The sequence below is a fragment of the Oncorhynchus masou genome, chromosome 15 (assembly GCF_036934945.1).
Source record: "Oncorhynchus masou masou isolate Uvic2021 chromosome 15, UVic_Omas_1.1, whole genome shotgun sequence".
Taxonomy (NCBI): domain Eukaryota; kingdom Metazoa; phylum Chordata; class Actinopteri; order Salmoniformes; family Salmonidae; genus Oncorhynchus; species Oncorhynchus masou.
Window position 1 is genome coordinate 17,698,680 of NC_088226.1, and position 23,007 is coordinate 17,721,686.

General features: G+C 44.7%; 1 protein-coding gene across 5 annotated transcripts in view; it reads left to right on the forward strand.

Moving 5' to 3' along the window:
* The window catches only part of LOC135555801 (junction plakoglobin-like), a 58,666-nt gene that overhangs the window by 13,398 nt on the left and 22,261 nt on the right, over positions 1-23,007 (forward strand). For 4 of the 5 annotated variants that reach the window (XM_064988537.1, XM_064988540.1, XM_064988541.1 and 1 more), the window contains exons 2-4: positions 21,655-21,709; positions 22,121-22,285; positions 22,739-22,992. In XM_064988537.1, coding sequence (XP_064844609.1) covers positions 21,694-21,709; positions 22,121-22,285; positions 22,739-22,992 — 435 coding nt within the window. In that variant the 5' untranslated portion in view covers positions 21,655-21,693. Of the gene's footprint in view, positions 1-966; positions 1,064-21,654; positions 21,710-22,120; positions 22,286-22,738; positions 22,993-23,007 lie in introns of those variants that run through there. The other variant, XM_064988539.1, reaches the window with a different exon arrangement.

The window sequence follows — 23,007 nt, forward strand, 5'->3', positions numbered from 1 at the left end:
GCTGATTTAGAGTCCTCGTCTAGTGTCTAGTATCCTGAGTTTCCACCCCTCGGTAACACCCCCTCTCTTAACAGAGGGGTAGTGTGCTAATATAGCACTGTGCCATGCCAGGGGATGGTCTGTGTGGAAGATGAGGTTGCGGATGTTCCCATTTTTATAATTGTCAGCAAAAAGTGTCTCTTGATTTTCCATAAGGAGCTTCATTTTGTGATCTTTTCTTGCCTTATCATTCTTTACATACACAGGTTACTGTATTTTAATTACCTCTGAACAGCGGGAGGCGCTTCTAAGGCCTCTCCATTTGGTTGGAGTAGACTGTGTGACTCTCCTGCCATTGTTGGGCTTTGACACCTCTCACTTGACACGTCAGTGCTAATTGAAGTTGTATCAAGCTTGGCAGCCTTAATTTAGCATTCAGTCCTCATAAAGTAATGCATTTTCTTCTTGGCTTTTGGAAATAAAATATAGCTTCAGACTAAACATTACTCACTCAGTTGCAGGTTGTATGGTGTTTTCGGGTTTCTGTTATTTTCAAGCTCATTTGCTGTATAGCGTTGGAATAATACTCTTTGGTAGTTGTAAACCTTCCAGGTGATTACGTAATTCTGTCCAAAATCAGGTTGGAGGTTTTGAGTTTTGATTTGGAATGAAGGTTAGCTGTAGAGGGTAGCATCCTGTATATATTGCTGACAAAAAAATCCAAGTTTATCTAACTCTAAATCTATATTTTTTTAAGAACATGGGGAAAAATGCAGGAGCTCATCTGATCATGACCTCTCTCTCTCGCTCTCTCCCTGTTTCTCTCTGTCTGTGTGTGGAGGAAGAGTTCACTCAGTGTGCGGATTATTTCTCCCATGAGGCCGAGGGGGGGAGGAGAGCCCCGTCTGTCAGATCTGCCCACGTTGCCTTGCGGTTACCGTGCCAACCCCTTGGGTCGGAGGGTGGGAGGGAGGGTGAGTGAAGCCGGGTATCTGCAGGCTGTCAGGTCTCTGCCAGGTCTCCCCGCGACAGACCAGACCAGACCGGCTACATCTCCACAACAGCCAGCGTCTGTTGTTTTCAGGTTAATGTCTTATTCAAATGGCCTTTGCATACACTGGTCTTGTAGTCTACCGCACCCACTTCTGTTCTCGATGTGTGTGTGTGTGTGTGTGTGTGTGTGTGTGTGTGTGTGTGTGTGTGTGTGTGTGTGTGTGTGTGTGTGTGTGTGTGTGTGTGTGTGTGTGTGTGTGTGTGTGTGTGTAGGCCTGCTGAGCCATACAGAAGTCAGGATGACTGGAGGACAAGAGGGCATAGGAGGGCCCAGATTTTGGCCTACAAGCTTCTCTCTCTCTCTCTCTCTCTCTTTCTGTCTTTCTCTCGCTGTCTCTCTATCTCTCTCTCTTTCTCTCTCGCAATCTCCCACTCTTTCTTCTTTATCTTATCATCTATGACCCCCTTCCCCCACTGATGCACTCTACCTGTCTCTTCCCTTTTGTCTTCCTGTCCATCTCTCTCTCCCTGTCTTTTTCTCAGCTTCTCCCTCACTCTTAAAATGTTTCTCTCAGAGGTCTACTTATCGCTCTTTATCTATACTGACCCTTAGTCTAGGAATGGCCTCTTGTCCCACTGGCTTTGTCCATATGTGACCGACCAGCTCGATGCGGTCCTATGTAGCACTTTTTTTAATACATTGGATAAAAGTAGATCCTTAAAGCTAGAAAGTGTATACAGTGCCTTGCAAAAGTAGAGACCAAAGATAACCCTGAAGGAGCTGCGAAGCTCCACAGCGGAGATTGGAGTATCTGTCCGTAGTACCACTTTAAGCTGTACACTCCACAGAACTGGGCTTTACGGAAGAGTGGCCAGAAAAAAATAAGCAAACATGTTTGGTGTTCACCAAAAGGAATGTGGGAGACTCTCCAAACATATGGAAGAAGGTACTATGGTCAGATGAGACAAAAATGTTGCTTTTTGGCCATCAAGGAAAACGCTGTCTGGCACAAACACCTCCCATCCCCCCGAGAACACCATCCCCACAGTGAAGCATGATGGTGGCAGCATGTTTTTCATCGGCAGGGACTGGGAAACTGGTCAGAATCGAAGGAATGATGGCACTAAATACAGGAAAATTCTTGAGGGAAACCTGCTTCAGTCTTCCAGAGATTTGAGACTGGGACGGAGGTTCACCTTCCAGCAGGACAATGACCCTAAGCATGCTGCTAAAGCAACACACAAGTGGTTTAAGGGGAAACATTTAAATGTCTTGGAATGGCCTAGTCAAAGCCCAGACCTCAATCCAATTGAGAATCTGTGTTATGACTTAAAGATTGCTGTACACCAGCGGAACCCATCCTACTTGAAGGAGCTGGAGCAGTTTTGCCTTGAAGAATTGGTAAAAATCACAGTGGCTAGATGTGCCAAGCTTATGGAGACATACCCCAAGAGACTTGCAGCTGTAATTGCTGCAGAAGGTGGCTCTACAAAGTATTGACTTTGGGGGGAGTGGGAGAGTGGATAGTTATGCACGCTCAAGTATTCTGTTTTTCTGTCTGTCTTTTTTGTCTTGCCTACCAATTTGAAGGTGCAAAATATTTATTTGTGAATGTTTCTCGCCCCAAAAAATTGCATCTTCAAATTGGTAGGCATGTTGTGTAAATCAGATGATACCACCCCCCCCCCAAAAAAAAATCTATTTTAATTCCAGGTTGGAAGGCAACAAAATAGGAAAAATGCCAAGGGGGGTGAATACTTTCGCAAGACACTCTATCATACACTACAGTTGAGGAACAATGGGAAAGTAATTCTGCTTTGAAAGTTGATGAACTTGTTTCCCCATTTTTGAGAAAATGGCCCTTGAATGTTTTGGTACGCCTACGGGAGAGCTCTTTGTCTACACCAGTGGAGGCTCCACAGATGAGGAAGGGGAGGACCATCCTCAGTGAATTTCATAAAAATACAAATAGTGAAACATTAAAAAAGTTATCATTTTTAGATAAAACTAAACTAAATATATTCACATCACCAAATAATTGATTAAAACACTGTTTTGCAATGAAGGTCTACAGTAGCCTCAACAGCACTCAGTAGGGTAGCACCATGGTGTATATTGACTTCACTACAAAACCTAGGAGGCTCATGGTTCTCGCCCCCTTCGATAGACATAGGTTGGAGGACGTCTTCCGGAAGTTACTATCAGAGCTCTTGCAGCATGAACTGACATGTTTTCCACCCAATCAAAATATGAGTATGAATCTAGTACTGAAAGCAAAACGTACAGCTAGCTAGCACTGCATTGCATAACATGTGGTGAGTAGTTGCCTCAAAGAGAGAGAAAGACAATAGTCTAACAGTTTTGAACAAATTAATTTCTTCCAAAATTAAGGAGAAGTGAGAGCTAGAGCTAGCTATATTTGGTTGTATTTTTTCTTACTTTCACTTAGCTAGTGAATGCAGCTAGCTAGTTTAGCCCACTCAAACACTCAGCTCAAACAGAGAGGGATGCTCTGTTAACTAGCTGGCTATGGCTATCCAACACTGGGATTCTTCCAAGTCAAGGTAAGCATTTGGTTTTATTAATTTATTGCCACCGCTTTCTGACTGTACACTGTACTGCATGATTGTAGAGGGTTTACTAACACATTTGTTATAGTAGCTATGTTGACTATGACGTGACGACGATGCAGGCGGTGTGTGGTGGTTATAGTGGTCATGATATGAAGGTTTGGCTTGGAAAGGTTTTTTTGTCTGGTCACAGACAGATGATGTGTTGTGCACTGATGTCCACAAGCGAAGGAAAAAGGTGCGAGGAGGAGAGCACGTAGAGAGTTGCTGTTTTCATGTGGATACTATGAAAGTGAACTGTGTTTGCGTGTGATCGCGGGTGTATTCATTCCACCGATTCTGTTCAAAAACACTGGACGAAACGGGGATAAAAATACCTGAATTTGTCCAATAAAAATTCACATTTTCAACTGTTGGACTAATGATTACTCCCTAGATCGGCTAGATGCAGGCAAGAGTGTGCAAGGCGGTATTGAATGTGTCATAAGCTATGTTGTAGCAACCTCATGATGGGTACAGGGAAAATGCAACTGTCATGTAATAGCCTAAACCTATCAATGTTACATTGAGCTGGGTGAATGGAATATGAATGACAGCCATCCAATATGCTGCATCTTGAACGGCACCGACCGCCACTGGTCTACACACATTAAACCTTAGCCCCACCCATCTCTTTAAGTATTCACATTTGAGGCCATGTGCTAAACAGAGTGAGTAAGGTAGTGTAGTAAACAACCAAAAAATGAAAGAGGTGAAAGTAGTAGCAAAAATACATTTGATCTAGTCCTTGGTTTATATCCTAATCCAGTGTTTCCCAACCCTGGTCCTCCAGTACCCCCAACAGTACACATTTGACATATAATGTTAGCTAGCAAGCCAGCCAGCTAACGTTAGCTAGCTAACAGTATGCTTTAACTTGCAATGTAAATTACTTTCTGACAAAAAACTAAACATGTATAATATCTGAAATTGTACCTAACTAGACTTGGATGAACGCTTCTCCCTCTCTGTCATGGATGCCATGGTTGCCCTTAGTTTGAAGATGTAACCCGAAGACAGGTGTTTTATACAACAGCCTTCTGTGTTCTCTTTTCGACTCCCTCTGCATATTTTCAATCAAACGGCAGAATTTTCTCAATCTCTTTAGCTGTTATTCTCTGCTTCCACTGGGCGTTCCACTGATTTCAAAACTCGGTCAACTTCTTCCATGACAACCACGCTGTTGATTGCCGCTTCTTCCCCATCACTGTCACCAGAGGACTCTACAACGACTGCTTCAACGAAAAGGTGTTTTACCTAAATCAGGGATTTCCTCATCGTCTGATTCATTTTCAGAGTCAGAGAGAGTCAGCATGGCACGATCGTCCTTCAGAAAGTATTCCATCACAACTTTTCCCCACTGATCTTTGTCGATAGTGCCTGTTAAATTCAGGACAGCAGTTTTTCAGTTCCTCATGACATCTTTCAAAAAAGACATGGTAGAAAGGATTATCTACACATACTGAGCAGCTCATGTTATAGACAGAAGCATGCTACATGGCATACTAATCTGAACTCATCTTTCGGCATGTCCAGAAAGTATTCCATCACAACTTTTCCCCACTGATCTTTGTCGATAGTGCCTGTTAAATTCAGGACAGCAGTTTTCAGTTCCTCATGTTTGACATGGTAGAAAGGATTATCTACACATACTGAGCAGCTCATGTTATAGACAGAAGCATGCTACATGGCATACTAATCTGAACTCATCTTTCGGCATGTCCAGCCTATCCATTATCTCAGCCAATCATGGCTAGCGGGAAGGTTCCTGTCTTTTTCTGTGGCTAAACCTACTAGGCCTGTAATTGAACAATTTTATTTGTATTTACAGATAGAATACAAGTTGTTATTAAGGCACATGAAAGTTCACATGTTCCAGAAGGCATTTTGATTTAAAAAAGACATTGTGTGCATTTGTCAGTATTCTCTGTGTGTGTGTGTGTGTGTGTGTGTGTGTGTGTGTGTGTGTGTGTGTGTGTGTGTGTGTGTGTGTGTGTGTGTGTGTGTGTGTGTGTGTGCGTGTGCGTGTGCGTGTGTGTGTGTGCGCGCGCGCATGAGAACAAAGCAGTGGCGACAGTGGTTAAGAGACATGACCTCAGATAATTCGGTGCTCTGTTTTGTGTGCTTATCAGGGATTTTTGAAGGAAAGAGTGACATATTGCAGGCCACAATGCCACCCCCTGAGGCTCGCGCTCTCTCTCACACACACGCACACATATATATACACACACACACTTTTATCTCTATCTGACAGAGCCAGTTTCTCTCTGGTCAAGGACAACTCCCACATGATCTAAGAAGAAAGGAGGGCAGAAGGGAGAGGTGAGTAGAGGAGAGAGGAAGACAGGAGGAGAAAGAGACAGATCTAGACAGGACAGAGAGAGAGAGCGGAAGGTAGAGATGATGAGAGGACTTAGACTTGTTGAAATAGAAATGAGGTGGTTGCCAAAGGAGGAAAACATGTTTTGTTCAGAATATATATATATTTTTTTTCAATAATGTTTTGTGCTAAAATGTAGCATGCAATGTCAGTGGGAGCATTGCAGTTAGATATGCACCATTTGGATCACTGCTTTGTCGCTGTGAAAGAAAAGTAGCGTGTGCATGCGTGTGTACATGTGTGCATGTGTGTTTGCATAAGCGCATGCGTATGGTGTGTGTGTTCAGGCAGGTCCCAGTAGTCTATAACCCGTGTGTCTCCAGTGAGAGGATGTGTACCAAGCCAGGCCCCTCCAGTGAGCCCGTCAACTCCTTTTCAATCGACGACTCCTTTCAATTGACGCCTCGCTCGGAATATTGAAAGCCCTGTCTTCTCCAATTACCATCACTGTCTCCCCCCACCTCCTTCACTTTCTCACCTCTTCACAATCTCCTCCTCTCCTCTCTTCATTCCCTGTTCCTTATCTCCTTTGCTTTTCTCTACCATTTTCCTTTCCTGCCTAACACTCTTTCTTTTTACTGTTTCATTCCTCTATTGAGCCATATCCCTCCTTCTCCTATTTATTTTTCTACTCATTATGTTCTCCTCATCCCTCTTATTTGTCCAGTTCTCCTCTCTCTATCTCACCTCGCTTGCCCTCGGTCCTCACCTCCTTTGAACCGCTTTCCACTTTCATACGCTCTCTGTTGCCTTGTCTTTTGCTCAGTCTGTCGGTGGCAGAGTTGGAATTGGCTGCATTGCTACGACATCATGTAGTGCTTTCAGTATGCAAAGCTGAGAAGCTGGCTGGGTTTTCACACAGTGCAGCGACAGCATAATGTCCTCCTGGCATCACACACCAGTGGATGAGGGGCTAAGTAGTCCCTGTTAGCAAACCAAGCTCGTTCATTTAGAAAACCAACCTACATCTTTTATAGGAAGAACTGGGAGTTTTGGCAGTAATAAGTTGCTTCCTGAATTCTGTTGTGCAGCTAAGACACACAGTTTTGGAGGCCTGTCTCTCTCTCTCTCTCTCTCTCTCTCTCTCTCTCTCTCTCTCTCTCTCTCTCTCTCTCTCTCTCTCTCTCTCTCTCTCTCTCTCTCTCTCTCTCTCTCTCTCTCTCTATGATATTTGAGATCCATTTTCTTCTGGCAAGGCAAGCTTGTATCTTCAAGTGTTTTCTCCTGTGCATGTTATATTATTTTCCAGACACGCTCAATAAGGATTTTTGGGGATTTCCTCTGCTCCCTTCAAACAGAGGGAAAGTAAATTCTACATCCATCCGATATAGAAAATTGGATTAATGTTGCCTGTAAATGAAGGCTCTAGCCCTCTGCCTCCCTCTCCCTACTATTTCTGTCTTCCTCAGTCACTCTCACTCTCTTTCTGTCACTCTTTCCTCTCTATTCTCATCTCCAATTTTCACATTCCATCTCTCTTTCACCCTCCCTCCCTCTCTCTTTCTTTTCCCCGCTAGTTCATTCTTTCTATTTTATCTTCTCTGTGTATATCTTTTTCTGCTTCTTGGTCCATTTCATGCACCCCTTCTTCCTCTCATCTCATCTCTCTCTCTCTCTCTCTCTCTCTCTCACTTTCTCTCTCACCCCCCCATCTTTCTCTCTCTCTATCTGAGGTCTCTGTGGTTGGGCTCTGCTTTCCATCCCGTTCCAAAGCGAGCTGTTAAGGGGTTGGGCTGATTTATTTTAACGCCTAGTGTGTAATCGCCACAAATTCGCCCCGCCCACCAAGAGCCAGAACTCTGTTTTTCTTCTCTTCTTTGGACTTCTCAATCCTTCTCTTCATTTCTCTCTCTCTCTCCTCCTGTACTAATTTCAGAGTCCGTCCCCCTCTTAGCCGAGCCTGGCAGGGATTGGTTTGTCTTATCCGTTTATCTGTTCCTCAGGGCTGTGGTAGGGGGCTGAGGGTAAAATGCAGGGAATGGGGGAACTAAAAACAACACATCAAGGGAAACCTGGAGTGGGAGAAAACAAACATTTGGCCGCCTCATCTCGGTCCCTGAAGCTTTTTTTGCTTGTATGAAGGAGGACTGGATTAGATGTCTTATCCGAGTGTGGAGCGTGGATAAAAGGTTCTGCCACAAAAAGGATGTTATCTGCTGGGTAAAACGCTCGTCTCCCCATATCGCACAATCAAAGAAGGGGCTACTAGCTGTAGTTGGTACCAGGGGGAAGTAGCAAAACAAAGCTTGAGATGGAACTTGAAAGTGCTGTTTGGAGGGTCGTTGTGAAACTCACACCACACCGCATTCCTCACAATGTTCACAATGTTCTTTTCCCCTTTCTACTTTAAAATGACGGAGTTGATTTTGGCATGTTATTTGGAGCATGCTAGCAGGGGTCCGTGCAATTTTGCCAACAAAATTATATTTGTAAGCCATATTTCTGGTTGCGTACTGGACTCTCGCATCCTAGTTATCCATAAAAGGTATTCAAAACCTGTGTGGAGAGAAGGATGTGAGGAAAACCTGGTATAAAACATGTCGGGCAAATTGGCACCAATTTACTGATATAACTAGTAAATAGAGCTGCTATAAGTGGTTATGGCCAGGGCCCAACCTGTCCCCCAACCTGCCATGGCCAGGGCGTAACCTGATCCCACCCTGGAATGGCCAGGGCATAACCTGTCCCCCACCCTGTCCCCCCACAGTCCTCTAGGCACTGCACTGTAGTGAGGAAATGCAATAGAGCATTTTGATTATTTGATTTACTGTAAAGCCTGGCTTTCTCACCCCGAACCTCATCCATTTGCCTTTTTTTCCCTTCTCGTACTGCTGAGTCTGCTGTTTCTCCTACCAGTGACCTTTGAACCCCTATAGACACTTTCTGCCATGTCCAGGCTTTTGCTCTACTGACCTTGACCTGTGAGGGTCGGCCCTAGTGGTGCCATCCACACTATCTATCTCGCATTGGCTCCACTGTACCACAATGGCCTGAATTCTAGTCTGTGTCCATCCCTCCCTACTTTTCATTTTCATTTCCTCAGCTTTAATCAACCTACAGTGAGCTAGCCACACACAACCCTCCCACTCATACTGTTTAAAGTCATCCTCCGTTGGCTCGGGGATCTCTTCCCATTTACTCGTAGCACAGGAAGGCATGCCAAAACGGATAAGGGATCTGATGAGTGAAGATAGCTCAAGCCCTCCGCGTTCCTCTCTCTGAAGACCTGATGCTTTGATCGTTCCCCTCCGTCAGCTTTGGGCCCAACCTTCTGGGCCTTTAAACCATGCTTCTCCCTCGTTCTCATTAACTGGCTTGTAAACGCACATGGACATATCCTCAAGTGCATTGACTGATTACACACATAGATGCAGACACGCACGCACGTGCACACACACACACACACACACACACACACACACACACACACACACACACACACACACACACACACACACACACACACACACACACACACACACAGACTGTAGACTAGCGTGGGAGCTGCAGACAAGGCCCACTCATTGCTTGCAATTATACAATGTCAGCAAACTTGCTGCTAGTGGCTAATGACTCACTGTGTCCATATCGGTGTGAGATATCCTATAATGCTCATAGCTCCGACAGAGCGAGAGAGAGAGGGAGAGTGAGAGAGAGAAAGAGAAAGAAAGAAAAAGAGAGAGAGAGAGACTGAAACTTATGATGATGGTGGTTAGGTTAGCATCTTCTTCCACTCACTCTGTGCTTAGTTAAAATCCTACAGAGGGGACAGAGCAGAGGGGATGGGTGGGAGGGGGAGGTTAAGAACAGAGGGAAATTCCTTCCTCTCTACTTTTAACACAACAACACACCATACCACAGCTGCAATGTCAGCCCATTGGGGAAGGAAGGCATGAGAGGACAATGTGAATAATATGGTATAAATTAGATGACATATTTGTTTTGTTCAGGAGACTGTTACAGAATAAGCTACAGTCCAAGATGGAGTGCATGTGATCAATATGTACTGTATGTTATGGTTTGGTATGTCTTTGAGATGACTGCCCATTTGGTAGAAGGGAAGAGACCTGTGGTGGAATGGTAGGATGAGGGTTGTAGTCAGACTGCAGATGTGTTGTGTTTGCAGTTAAACTGGATGTTTTTTTTATTTTTAATGTTTTTTTATTTTATTTGAGAGTTTAAGGCTCCCTGTCAAATCATATAGTGCAGCTTACGGTCCGCTGAATGAGACGCTTTTGAAAGGGAGAGCTTAATCACTGTAAGGGTTTATTTCTATTGGCTCTCGTTCAGTCTCAATAGAGAAACCTTCATCCCTCAACCTTCCCAAGAGCACTTGATATGAGCTATTGAACTGGCAAATCACATCCAGAAACCAGGTCCAGAGGATCCATTCCAATGTCGACAACAACAACCAAAAAGAATCGGATAAGAGAGCCCTTTGTCAACATTTACAGACTTAGACACAATAACTGCTTCAGAGGACCTAGACTGGTGTTACACTTAATAGTCTGATTGGGCTTCGTCATGGTCTTCCTCACTCTCACTGTTTTCATTTCAGCACGCTGCTGCAGTGCACACACAGGAGCAGGATTTTAGTAGAATATTTCCCATCTTCTTGAATCTTTGACTGGATATGTAGGCTAAATCATTTGGCTTTAGTTAGCCTGTGATTGGGTGCGCTTCTATCAGTGTCCGTATGTGGGAGCACACGTGAGAATGAATGTGTGGCCATGTGTAAATTTCATTTCCACTATGTAGACTGACACCTTTATTTACCGTGTTGATTCGTGACCAGCTGTAGACATGTTCCTGATATAGACTCCTCTGTGCAATTCAATAATACGTGACTCTCCTCACTCTCTCTCTCCGTGTTTATGCAGCAATTTCATATTTCACGAGGCTCTGATACCTCCGCATGGTCACTATGCAGTCGGGACAAAAAGAAATCCAGGTTTGTCAGAAGCAAGTAGATCAAATGAATCACGTCTTGGTCAAAAACCACGATCGTGCCTCAACCATTTAAAGTGTTTTTCCCGAATGAACAGACAGCCAGACATTGGATTGGATATGGATGGTGCTGTAAATGTCATCCCCTGCCTGATCTGATCCAGTAGAAATGACAGCGAGACTCCGCGACCTTCAACCTCCCTTGTTTACTTTAAATGCAGGAAGTGTTGCTCCCCCTCAGGGCGTCAATTACATGCACGTTGACATACCACAGTGTACTGTACACATACACAATCACTCACACACACACACACACACACACACACATTCGCACTAACACACACACTTACTCTTGCGCACACAAACAGACACCACAGCGCCCCAGCGTGACACTCACAGAATCCATCATGGATATTAGCAGGGGGTTCGATCTCTCCCGTGTTTACGTTTCATCGTTCTCTCATCCTTCCCCGGGATTCCCATTCCTGCCGTCAGATGTCCTGATGTTCTGTGTGCTGACAGCCTCCATCCACCAGAGAGAAAGCAGAAGCACTATCGATCCCTGCCTTGCGTTCCCATTGATTTACCTGCAGGCAGCACTTTCTGGGTCTTATGGATTCAATAGGATGCCATTCGGCCTGTAATAAAGACCACCTACAACAAACAAAAACATTTTGACTGCTCACTATGAAGGTTATTAGAATTTTTTTAACTCTGAAATTAATGTATTTGCATTCGTAATGTCTGATGTAGCAATGGGCATTTTGGACTGTTCGAGTAATCTTGTCATTTACTCGGGTACTCAAATGAAATGAAAAAATATATATCATAAAAAATATATGTGTCACATATCAGTTTGAGAACAATTTTTTTTTTTGGGGGGGGGGGGTTGTACCACCAAGATTTACATGCTAAAATCGCCACTGAACATGAAACATTCAGAATAATCCATTTCCTCTCCAACAACATTCTCCCACTCAGAATTCTACTCGGATGAAATTATTGACGAGTGTGTTTTATTTTATTCCTGTATCTGACTTTCGAGGTTCCGTTTTTCGCAATAAACTTGTTTCAGTGGACCATAGCTTTGGCCTTGGCTGAACAGACGGCACAGTCTGAGGCTTGTGTTTTCAAAAGCATGCTTGGCTGAATATATTCCAGAAAGTGTTTTCATGGCCTTTCATTTGCATTTTATGTTTCACACTGTTGCGCAGGTTTATCCCTTTTTCATTTGGTACTGTTGAGTGTACCTCATTTCCTTTCCAGAACTGCATGTCCAACGGCAGTTAACCAAACCAAACACAGGCTATATCGTTCAGTATCCGCTCTTCCGTACTCTGATTCTCAGCACCCCCATGTAGACTATTTCTCTAAACTATGAATAGCTTAGCTTGCAGACTCATAACGAGCGAGGGAGGCATTGATAAGACAATGATGACGGGTGTCTCGTTAGGCTCAAATACGTTTTGCATTCGTTAATTTAGCGAGTTTCCTAGGGATTAATTCCCTCTCCGTTTCCCATGTGCAGAACTTGTCAAGATGAGAGGGATTGTTCTATTCGCCGCCTCTCAAGATCACCAGTCACCGCCATGCTGGCACATATCCGTCATCCCAGGGCCGCTATGCGACTCCCTCCCTCCGCTCAGCACTGCTAATAGCAGCAGATTACTGAAGACTGAAGATGAAAAGGCTTTCAATTCCCCACAGAGACGTGTGTGTGTGTGTGTGTGTGTGTGTGTGTGTGTGTGTGTGTGTGTGTGTGTGTGTGTGGCAGACTTGGTTGTCCTGTTGAACTGAAACTGCTGTGCTGGGATACACGCAGGAGATAAGAGGAGGTCTTTTCTTTCAGCATCCCCTCCCCACACCTCATTAGCGAACAAGCTTCCAGGGGACATCAAAGGCGCAACCATCACACACAAAAGAAACGCATCCCGATTCCCAAGGATTTTTATCGTCTAAATTTAGATTCTAAAACCGCTGTTGAATTGACGCCAGCCGTCATGAAATGGTGGTTTTCAGAAGGGGGTGATAATAGGATTTTTCACTTTCGATCATCACCCTGTAGCTCTGTTTTCCTCAAATCGTTGGTGGCTGTTTGAAGTTGCGGGAAGCGATGCAACTGCTTAAAGCCACACTGTCTGCCTGTCTGGTGTCTTTGAATTGAGCCACCAGCTTCAGGACGTTTTGACGTCTTTAGAACAGAAAGCTGCAGTTGTTGTTGTTTGTTTTGCCTACTTTAAGTAGCCCATTAGGGGAATATTACGATTCTTGACAAAAAGTTGGGAAATTGTTTTTCAGACTTCATTGAAAAGTAGAGAGGTCTTCTCTTGATGTCACCTCAGTCTAGTGGCTGAGTCTGGCTGGGAACTGGAACTGGGTGCAGTCGGAAGAATGGCCAACTAATGAATTCATGACACCGTTGTGACAGGATCCATTTGTTACCTGGCCTTGAAACGTTTGGCCCGATGGTGTCTTTTTAGTAGAATCTCTGCCATCGGCACAGCGCTTGCCAGTGCAATTTAAGATTAGGAGAGAGGGAGAGAAAATAAGTTGTTCCTCATTGGGGGCATGTGAGGTTAGGCACGTCCCTTTTGTGATCCCGAAAAAGCAGTTTTCAGATCTCCGATTCGACCTGTATCCTCCTCTCCCTTGTGCTCGGGTTCCTTGTGAGCTGTGCCCACTTACGTGGCAGAGATGAGATAATTAGCCCAGCCGTGTGAGGCAACGCTACTACTCTTACCGGAACAAAGTCTCTGGTAATTACTGGGAAGAAATCATTTGCTGTCCTTTTGGTCCGCTTCATTTATCCTCTAGCTTTGTAGTTTGTTCTTATGCCAACTCATTATTACAGAAATTTATTCCCGAAAGCTCCTTTGAACAACCAAACTCATCATTGTGTGAAGGGCAGTTCTTTTGAACTAACTTTTTTTTTTAAAGTGAGAGCAAAAAGCAACTGGCAATAGCGTCTTGGTTAGTTGGTCTAATATAATACCACGATTCCTCTCTATCTGGTCTGTCACATCATTCCATTGAAATCAATAGAAAGTTCACCACTAGCGAGGATAGTTTTTTGTCATGCTCAAATCATTTGTCACCCTCTGCGACTCATTTGGAGACTTTCTTATGACATCTGGCCCTTGGCTGCGCTTTAAAAAGACAACGCGTAGGGCTGTGTTCCGGCACAAATTAGCAGAAACCCTGCTGTTACCTCTGAGTTTGAATGCTAGTCCATGTTGCTCTCGTTCACATGGGGAACCATGAGTGATGGTGCGACGTTGACATCTACTAATTCCCAATATCCTCCTATCCTATTCTGAGTGCACCATGTTTAATCAGCCTCGTCGATCTCCATAGGTACATTTTAGTGACATCATTTCCGTTTATGATCACCCGCCATCCTACAGTGATCAGTCTGCATTGATTGATGAGTATTCATATTAGATCAGCTACCCTGTGGAGTTTAACTGCTGGAGTGTAGCCACTTGCAGAGGATGGTGTGATTCAGCCAGACATGTTGTGTGCACTTGAATAGGTATGGTAGATTTTTAGGAATATCTCTAAATGATCATTCCAAGTCATTTAGGATTTGTAATAAGCAGAAGCCTGAATGTTTAGAGTGAGACACCCCACTCAACAGAAGTTTGACCCACATATGTATAGTTTCCCGCTACCCTACCTGTCTAGGCCTACATACTGTGCCTGTCATGGCTCAGTGAACTCTCATTTCCCATAGGACCTAAAGGGCACTTCCTGCTGAGCACAGTATGTAACCTCAGATTTACTAAAGACTCTTCAGATCCCTGAGCTCCCGTACATACTATACCCTCTGACTCAGCAAATACCTTATAGGAAGATAAGGGACTGCTGCTTGGTTATAGAGTCTATAGAGGTACGCGGGGGAGAGGAGGGGAGCAGACGGCATTAAAGAGTTGTGAGAGAGTGAGATACAGTAAATACTGCAGAGGTTTTGCAGTTTGACTCAGCAGATACTATTCTCAGAGAGAAATGGGGTTGGATGGGGAGAGAGGGGGAACTGAGTAATGGGGTTGGATGGGGAGAGGGGGAACCGAGTAATGGGGGTAGATGGGGAGAGAGAGGGAACTGAGAAATGGGGTTGGTTGGGGTTGAGGTTGGATGGGGAGAGAGGGGGAACTGAGTAATGGGGTTGGATAGGGAGAGAGGGGGAACCGAGTAATGGGGGTAGATGGGGAGAGAGAGGGAACTGAGAAATGGGGTTGGTTGGGGAGAGAGGGGGAACTGAGAAATGAGGTTGGATGGGGAGAGAGGGGGAACTGAGAAATGAGGTTGGATGGGGAGAGAGGGGGAACTGAGTAATGGGGTTAGATGGGGAGAGAGGGGGAACTGAGAAATGAGGTTGGATGGGGAGAGAGGGGGAACTGAGAAATGAGGTTGGATGGGGAGAGAGAAGGAACTGAGAAATGAGGTTGGATGGGGAGAGAGAAGGAACTGAGAAATGAGGTTGGATGGGGAGAGAGAGGGAACTGAGAAATGGGGTTGGATGGGGAGAGAGAGGGAACTGAGAAATTAGGTTGGATGGGGAGAGAGGGGGAACTGAGAAATGGTGGTTGGAACAAAGAAAGAGGTGGGTAAATATTCTGTATAGTCAGAAAAGGAAAACATACAGTTGCCTCTGTATAATTTGGGGAAAGAATGTGAGGGAGAAGATATTGCTTGTAAAGGCTTTACATATCAAAGGCTGGGTTTCTGTACAGCACTTTGAGATATCAGCTGATGTACGAAGGGTGATATAAATAAATTTGATTTGATTTTGATTTCTTGTATACGTTTATCCCTTATACACAATATCTTCTCTGAGTACGGTTACATGCACACAATACTGGTATTATTGTGAATAGATGAATATAATAGTTCAATTAAAATGTTGACATGCTCTGCAAGAAGAACGATTTTCCTAATAATCCTGTTTACATGGGTACTGAAATCAGGCTACCTGATGGCTCTTTGATAAACACAGAAAATTGCCAATCAAAATAAACGTTCTACCACATGTTATTTTTGAGAAGAATATTTGATTCTGAGTTTGGACAGATTAAGCAGCATGATCATTACCTTGTGCTGGCCACTCAAAAAAACCAATGCCACAGATGTCAACATTTTTAAGGGAGCGTGCAATTGGCATGCTGACTGCAGGAATGTCCACCAGAGCTGTTGCAAGAGAATTGAATGTTAATTTCTCTACCATAAGCCGCCTCCAACTGCATTTTAGAGAATTTGACAGTAGGCCCGACCGGCCTCACAACCACACACCACGTATAACCACGCCAGCCCAGGACCTCCACATCCGGATCATTCACCTGCAAGATCCTTTGAGACCAGCCACCCGGACAGCTGATGAACATGGGACCAACATTTTACATGTTAATTTTACATGTTCAGTATATTTTTTTACCACGCGTAATGCTGAAATAATCGCTGGAATTTTGTCACTCTAAACTGGAACTTTTTCATCATGTAGTCTCACAGCCACATCTTTTTGCTGTAAAATGGACAATAAAGTTGCATTATATTCCACTGGGCACTTGCAGATTGATTACCAGAGCCAAATAGTTTGAAGTGTTTTTGAGGAAGTTAGGGCTTGTAGTGCAGCATTGCTAACATTGTTTTGACTGTTTACATTCATTAATTTTGACGATGCTTATACGCTAACTCGTCGCCGTGCAGAAGTAAATCATGGATTCTTGTGGATTCTGTCCCCATGGCCTTCAGACAACTTAGGTAAGGGTAATTCGACCCAAATATAGATCTGACCTGAACTATCCCTTTAAGTGACATTTGAGCTGCTGTCAGTGTGATGGTGACAGAAGGGTGTTGTAAACACCTGAATGATTTAGGTACAGAGGACAAAAGTAGAACTCTACACAGCATCCACGCTCCAAACTAATTTACAGATCAGTGTGATGGTTTCTCTGGAGCTCAGTGTGATGGTTTCTCTGGAGCTCAGTGTGGTGGTTTCTCTGGAGCTCAGTGTGGTGGTTGTGTCTCCACTGGAATACTTAGGTCAGCCTGACATCAAGGTACAGCATGTTACTCTAACTTACTACCTCTACATCACAGCAGCACTGTCAGTCACCAAACATGGGACCACTTCTTAACATGCAGTCAGCTCCTCACAGGTCTAGGAACAGAGCAACAGGGAGGGGACTACAACAGCACTAGCACCTTTTCAAAGGTCTGAGAACAGTGGGAGAGTGTCAGTGAGTTTAGAATAACAGCAGCAGCAACTTTTCACAGGTCTAGGAACAGTGGGAGAGCATTGGGGAGGGAACAACAGGGCCAGCCCTAGGCATAAGCTACCGCTTAGGGTGCCACACATTTTTTTGTTGGTGAGGGGGGGGACTCAGTCGTGGTCTCAACTTACTTTTGAGAGTTTGAATAGTAGAATACACAAGGTGCAGTTTATAAATTTGGTTTTGCATCAGCAGTTTTTCTCTTGTAATGTCAGTCACTCAATTAGCCCATGTCAGCGAAGATTTTTTAGATTGTTAAGTTAGTCTAGCCAGCTATCAAAAATGTGTACTAATCATGGTCAAATTATCGACTGGGCATGTAGGGCACATGCCCAGGGGCCTGACCTCCAGGGGGCCCCCATTGATTTAGTTAGTCTCTCTCTCTCAGATGTCATAACATAAGTCATAGCACAATGTGTAGAATTGCAGGAAATGAACTCACCTTTTTTAATTCTCTGCACCTTCAAGAGTGGGGCCACTAAATTGTTTTCCTGCTAAGTGGGTGGGGGGGCAACACATTTTCACTTAGGGCCCACAAAATGGTAGGGTCGGCCCTGGGGATCAACAACAATAGAAATAGAATTAACAACAGCAACAGCAGAAGCTTTTCACCGCTCTGAGATCAGTAGCACAGCATGTGGGGAAGGAAAGTTGGGAACACTGGCTGGGTTTGTAATTGGAGGCTGACCGGGGGGGAGTGACAGTGTCATCAGATCCGCTCCAGGAGTTTGGCAAACACGGCGTATCTGCAGCCGACTGTGATGCCAAATAAACGGCCGCTGCTTTCATCTGCACGACCCGGTGTGTATAGCGGTTAGAGAGAGAGAGAACGAGAGCGCGAAAGAATGAGAGAGAGCGAGAGAGACTGTCATCTCATTATCAGATCCTGGAGATGAGTCAGCCATGGAGAGACGGGATGACCGTTGACCTTGTCTACACACACACACACACACACACACACACACACACACACACACACTGTCAGTCGCACACACACATCCACAGTGAAGTATAAGTACCCAGGACCCGTGAGTCAACCGTCAATACATTTGTGTGTCATCAACATCAATATGTCTTACACACATGCAAACACATCACACACACTCTGTTGACCTGCAACCTATAAACGCACACTGCCAAACTTGCACAGGCCCTTAAGGTCGAATAGAAGAGGGTAGATCTGCTGGTGTAGTGTTGTTCAGCTGTGCGTCGTCCAAAAACATCCTCCCTGCGCCTCAGATCCCTGGCAACAGCAGCCTTGATGTACTGTGTGTGTGAGTGAAAAGAGAGAAGTGTATACAAGAGATGAATACAAGAGAGAAGTAGAACCATACAGGGAGCGAAGCCAATAGTTATTGATACAGCAAGCGGGGGACTTGTAAAGGTGAAAGACAGAATGGGATGGAAAGAAAAGGAAGGAGAAAAAGAGACTACGTGAATATAAACCATGACCTTCACTGGGACAATGGACAGAAAACAGGAATTTCCCCTCTTCTGCTCTTTCCTGCCCAGGTTATTTCTGGCCTTGACCTATGGGGATACATGTCTATACACACACACACACACACTTAATACTCTTCAAAACAACTGACCGCGATTAAACCCAGCAGTACGTGGTGTGTATAGCCTACTTTAAGTAGTATCACAGTTGTATTCTAATGTAAAAGGAAATACAAAAATCTCCTTCTCTTTCTAAATCACAGAGCAGGGGCAACAGACAAGGTTTTTCACTTTGAACCAACCGAAGCCTTCAGATAAACTGAATGAACAAACAGACCGTATTCGTTAATGAAGAAGAGTAATATCTAAGAGTAATATGCTAACTGTGTATTATTTCATTATGTCAAGGCAGTTCTGTAAAAATACATTTTGAATTCCACCACGTTTTTAAGTGCTTTTTAACTAACTAAATACCATCCCTGGCCACCGTTAGCTGTGTGTGTGTGTGTCTGTGTGTGTGTGTGTGTGTGTGTGTGTGTGTGTGTGTGTGTGTGTGTGTGTGTGTGTGTGTGTGTGTGTGTGTGTGTGTGTGTGTGTGTGTGTGTGTGTGTGTGTGTGTGTGTGTGTGTGTGTGTGTGTCGATATGAGACCCTCCATGGCCAGTTTGATTAATGACTTGAGGAAACAGGCTGTGTGGCATCATAACAACAACAATTAAAAAAGCAATTTCCCAGAAGCCTTGTGTGTCCCCAAGCGACAGTGAGAGAGTGGTGGAGTTGGTTTTTATCTTTTCTAGAATAAACGGAGCGAGAGGGGGGGAGACAGAGAGAGACTTTAGAGAAGAACAGTGGTTTGGAAAGAGGAAAAAGAGAAAAAGCATTTGGTGGAAAAGCCATTTTTTTGTATAGAGGGTTGAAGGAACGATTGAGAAAATACAACATAGAGAGTTTAATGGTGTGGCTAAAAATGAGAAAAGAGATTAGGTGTCCATGGAGAGAGAACAGGAGGGATGGATAGAATGAGAGATGGGGAAAAAGAGGTTGCGAGAAAAAGGCGTGTCTGTGGAGATTACAGAAACAAATTTAAGAATGACAGGAAAAACGGCTTCTGCCAGAAACACCCTTGTGCTAAAGAGAATTGTCAGTTTGTCTTAGACAGTGGAGGTTTCTAAATGTTTCATATCGAGTCCTCACATTCAGGTTTTTCCTCTCAAGGTGCTGCTGAGCTAAACATTGAACGGTAAACTTGAGAGAATGGCTCTCTGAAAGCCCGTTATGACAGTCCAGAAGTCCAAATCTGCTTTTTTTATGAGTTATGCTTCTGTTTTCATGTCACCCTGCTATTTTGTGTCAGACAGACAGGCTTCATTGTCTCTTAAGTGGGGGTGCGGATCGAGGCCCTCACTCAGTAGCATTGGCTCTAATGGGAGATTGTGTGGTTGGTGTGGAAACTGGAGGTCTTTCATCTACCTGTCAGTCACGCGGAACACTTCATTACGTTGTGAAGGGGGTGATGATGAAATGTATGAGCCGTTTTCCATGCCTGGAGAAAAGCAGTTACGCTTTGCTCATTTGTTTTGTTCTCCGTCTGCCTTCCAGTCAGTTTAAGCTCAGTTAAAGAGTCGTATTTGTCATCATTTCTTAGCTAGTTCTCATTTGGTATGGAGAAAATGTGGTTTATATACAGGCTAGCATATTGGGTTTTAGATATCTCGCTTTGAACAAGATCAGCATCAGATACATGGACAGTGGACACACACACACACACACACACACACACACACACACACACACACACACACACACACACACACACACACACACACACACACACACACACACACACACACACACACACACACACACACTCATATTGCGCTCCACACAACCACACATTCCAAGTAGCCTAGATCACTCATCATGTATTTATCACTTTGTTTTATGTGCTGTACAGTAAGTGGTTAGCAAATAGATCTGAGCTATTTGGCAGAATGGCCAATTCAGACATGGATGAGCCCAGAGGAGAGCAACAACAAAAAGATTTCCCTCCCAAAATTAGGGTCAATAATTGATTTAGCTCCTTCCAGCAAGTACTTTGCAGCTATTTACGTCAGCAACAAACACGCAGAAAATCTCTGTTGTCTCCTGGGGTGTATTTGTCACAAACAGCAGGGGACAATGCTCTTTCCCATAATGCATTTGGATTATTTCTCTGCAATACCACCGCCACCCTCCTCCCTCTGTCACTCATCTTCCCCATTGGCCTAATTATAGTCATGAATTAAGCATTGTTTGGCAAACGGAAAGTAGGAACCTTTTCAGGGAGAGACCACTTCTTAAATGTCACCCCCCCCCCCCTGCAGTAGTTGGGTCGGGCTGTACCGTAGGGACGGGATAGGGAGTCTGCCCCATTTACGCCACTCTCAGTCCTTATTGTCGTGCTGCACAAACCTAGTTCGATTTGATGGGGACACTTAATATTATATCGACATTACTGTGACATTTTAAATAATTTGGAGTGTCATAGTTTAGTTGTGTCTCACTTTCATGTAAGCATTGGGCAAACAAATGAACAGCCAAAGGTGTTTTTAGAACTTTTCGGTTGTTACCAAGCGGATCATATTCTAGTTAGGTATACAATGAGTTAATACGGTAGATGCTCCATTGTTCTTCCTTGAGTTATCCCGCAGGAATAAGGGCATTGTAATGTATAGTTGCTCTGGATGCATTTGTTTTTGGTTTTTTTCCTTTCAGATTTATTAGCTCTCTGATGGTCGTTTTTCCATGCATGTCATTTAGCAGTCGTTCTTATCCAGAGCGGCTTACAGTAGTGACTTCATACATTTTCGTATTTATTCGTACCGGTCCCCCAGGAAGAGTAGCTGATGCTTTTGCAGCGGCTAATGGAGATCCTAATGAATACCAAAATACCAACCCACAACGCCGCGCTGCAAGGGCCATGCTCGACCAACTGAGCCGTACAGGACCATGATTCATGGCCTAATGTTCTCTCTTTCTATTTTCTCCTCTCTTCCAGAAAGTTCTCTCCAAAGGCCAGTTTTGAGACTGGACAGTGATGATGTCCATGCAAAGTAAGTATTTTGTTGAAGACTCGCTGGCTTCGTTTAATCTGCAAAGAACCATCCTTGATGAGCCAAAGTTTGGAGCACGGTGCTGCTGTACCCTAGAAACACACTGGCAAGCGTCCGCGGAGTGGCTGAGCATAAATATAGTGTCTTGAGGGAAACAACGGACCACTGGCTCTCAGTCAATCAATCACACTATTTTTACGTATCCACCCTGTCACAAGGTTAATCCAGGGTCTAGGATTGGGAAAAGTGATAATTAGACGCTATGTCACTCTTCCAACCTGTCCCCTCTCTCTCTGCTCTCTCGATCTCCCTCTCTCTACCTACCTACCTACCTCTCTCTCTCTCTACCTCTCTTCGCTCGCTTCTCTCTCTTTCTTTCGCTCTCACTTCTCTCTCTCCCTCTCCTCCCAGTGAATGAGGCAGAGGGCTCGGTGAAGGTGGCTGAGTGGCAGCAGACATACTACGCCCACGACTCCGGCATCCAATCAGGCGCCACCACCGTGCGAGATGACGAGGGCACAGAGTACAGCGCCAAGAAGTATGCCGTCACCACCACGTTGGTGGAAAACCCTACAGGTATAAGTTCTCTCTATCTCTCTCTCTCTCCCTTTCTCTCATTTTCCCACTTCCCCCTCTCTCTTCCCATCCCCCCCTTTCTCTCTCATTCCATTGTTCCCTCTCGCTCTACTTCTCTTTCAGTCTCTCTACATCTCCTTCTCTTTCTGTACAAATAGGTCAACACTTACTCATTCAATGCCATAATCATGCTGTGATTCACTCACTCGCTCATAGGCCATCACATACATACACGGGCCAGTTTGGACTGGCTTCATGTCTTAAAATAGGCATGGCTCTTCTGAAAAACTAGGGACTCACTGACTATTGGCTAGAACCTCTTTCAAAATATCACTAGTTTGAAACACTATCTATGGATAAATCTATCCACGTATCCGTTGATCTACCCCTTCTCCCTCTTTCCTCCCTCTCTCATCCCTCTCTCATCCTTCTCTCATCCCTCTCTACCTCCAGAGGTGGAGGCCCAGTACACCCTGACACGGGCCCAGCGGGTGAGAGCGGCCATGTTCCCAGAGACCCTGGTGGAGGGCGAGGCGGTGCTGTCCACTCAGACTGACCCGGGTCAGCAGACCAACGTCCAGCGGCTAGCTGAGCCCTCGCAGCTCCTCAAGACCGCCATCGTCCACCTCATTAACTACCAGGATGACGCCGAGCTGGCTACTCGCGCCGTGCCCGAGCTCACCAAGCTGCTGGCCGACGATGATGCGGTAACTAACATCGAA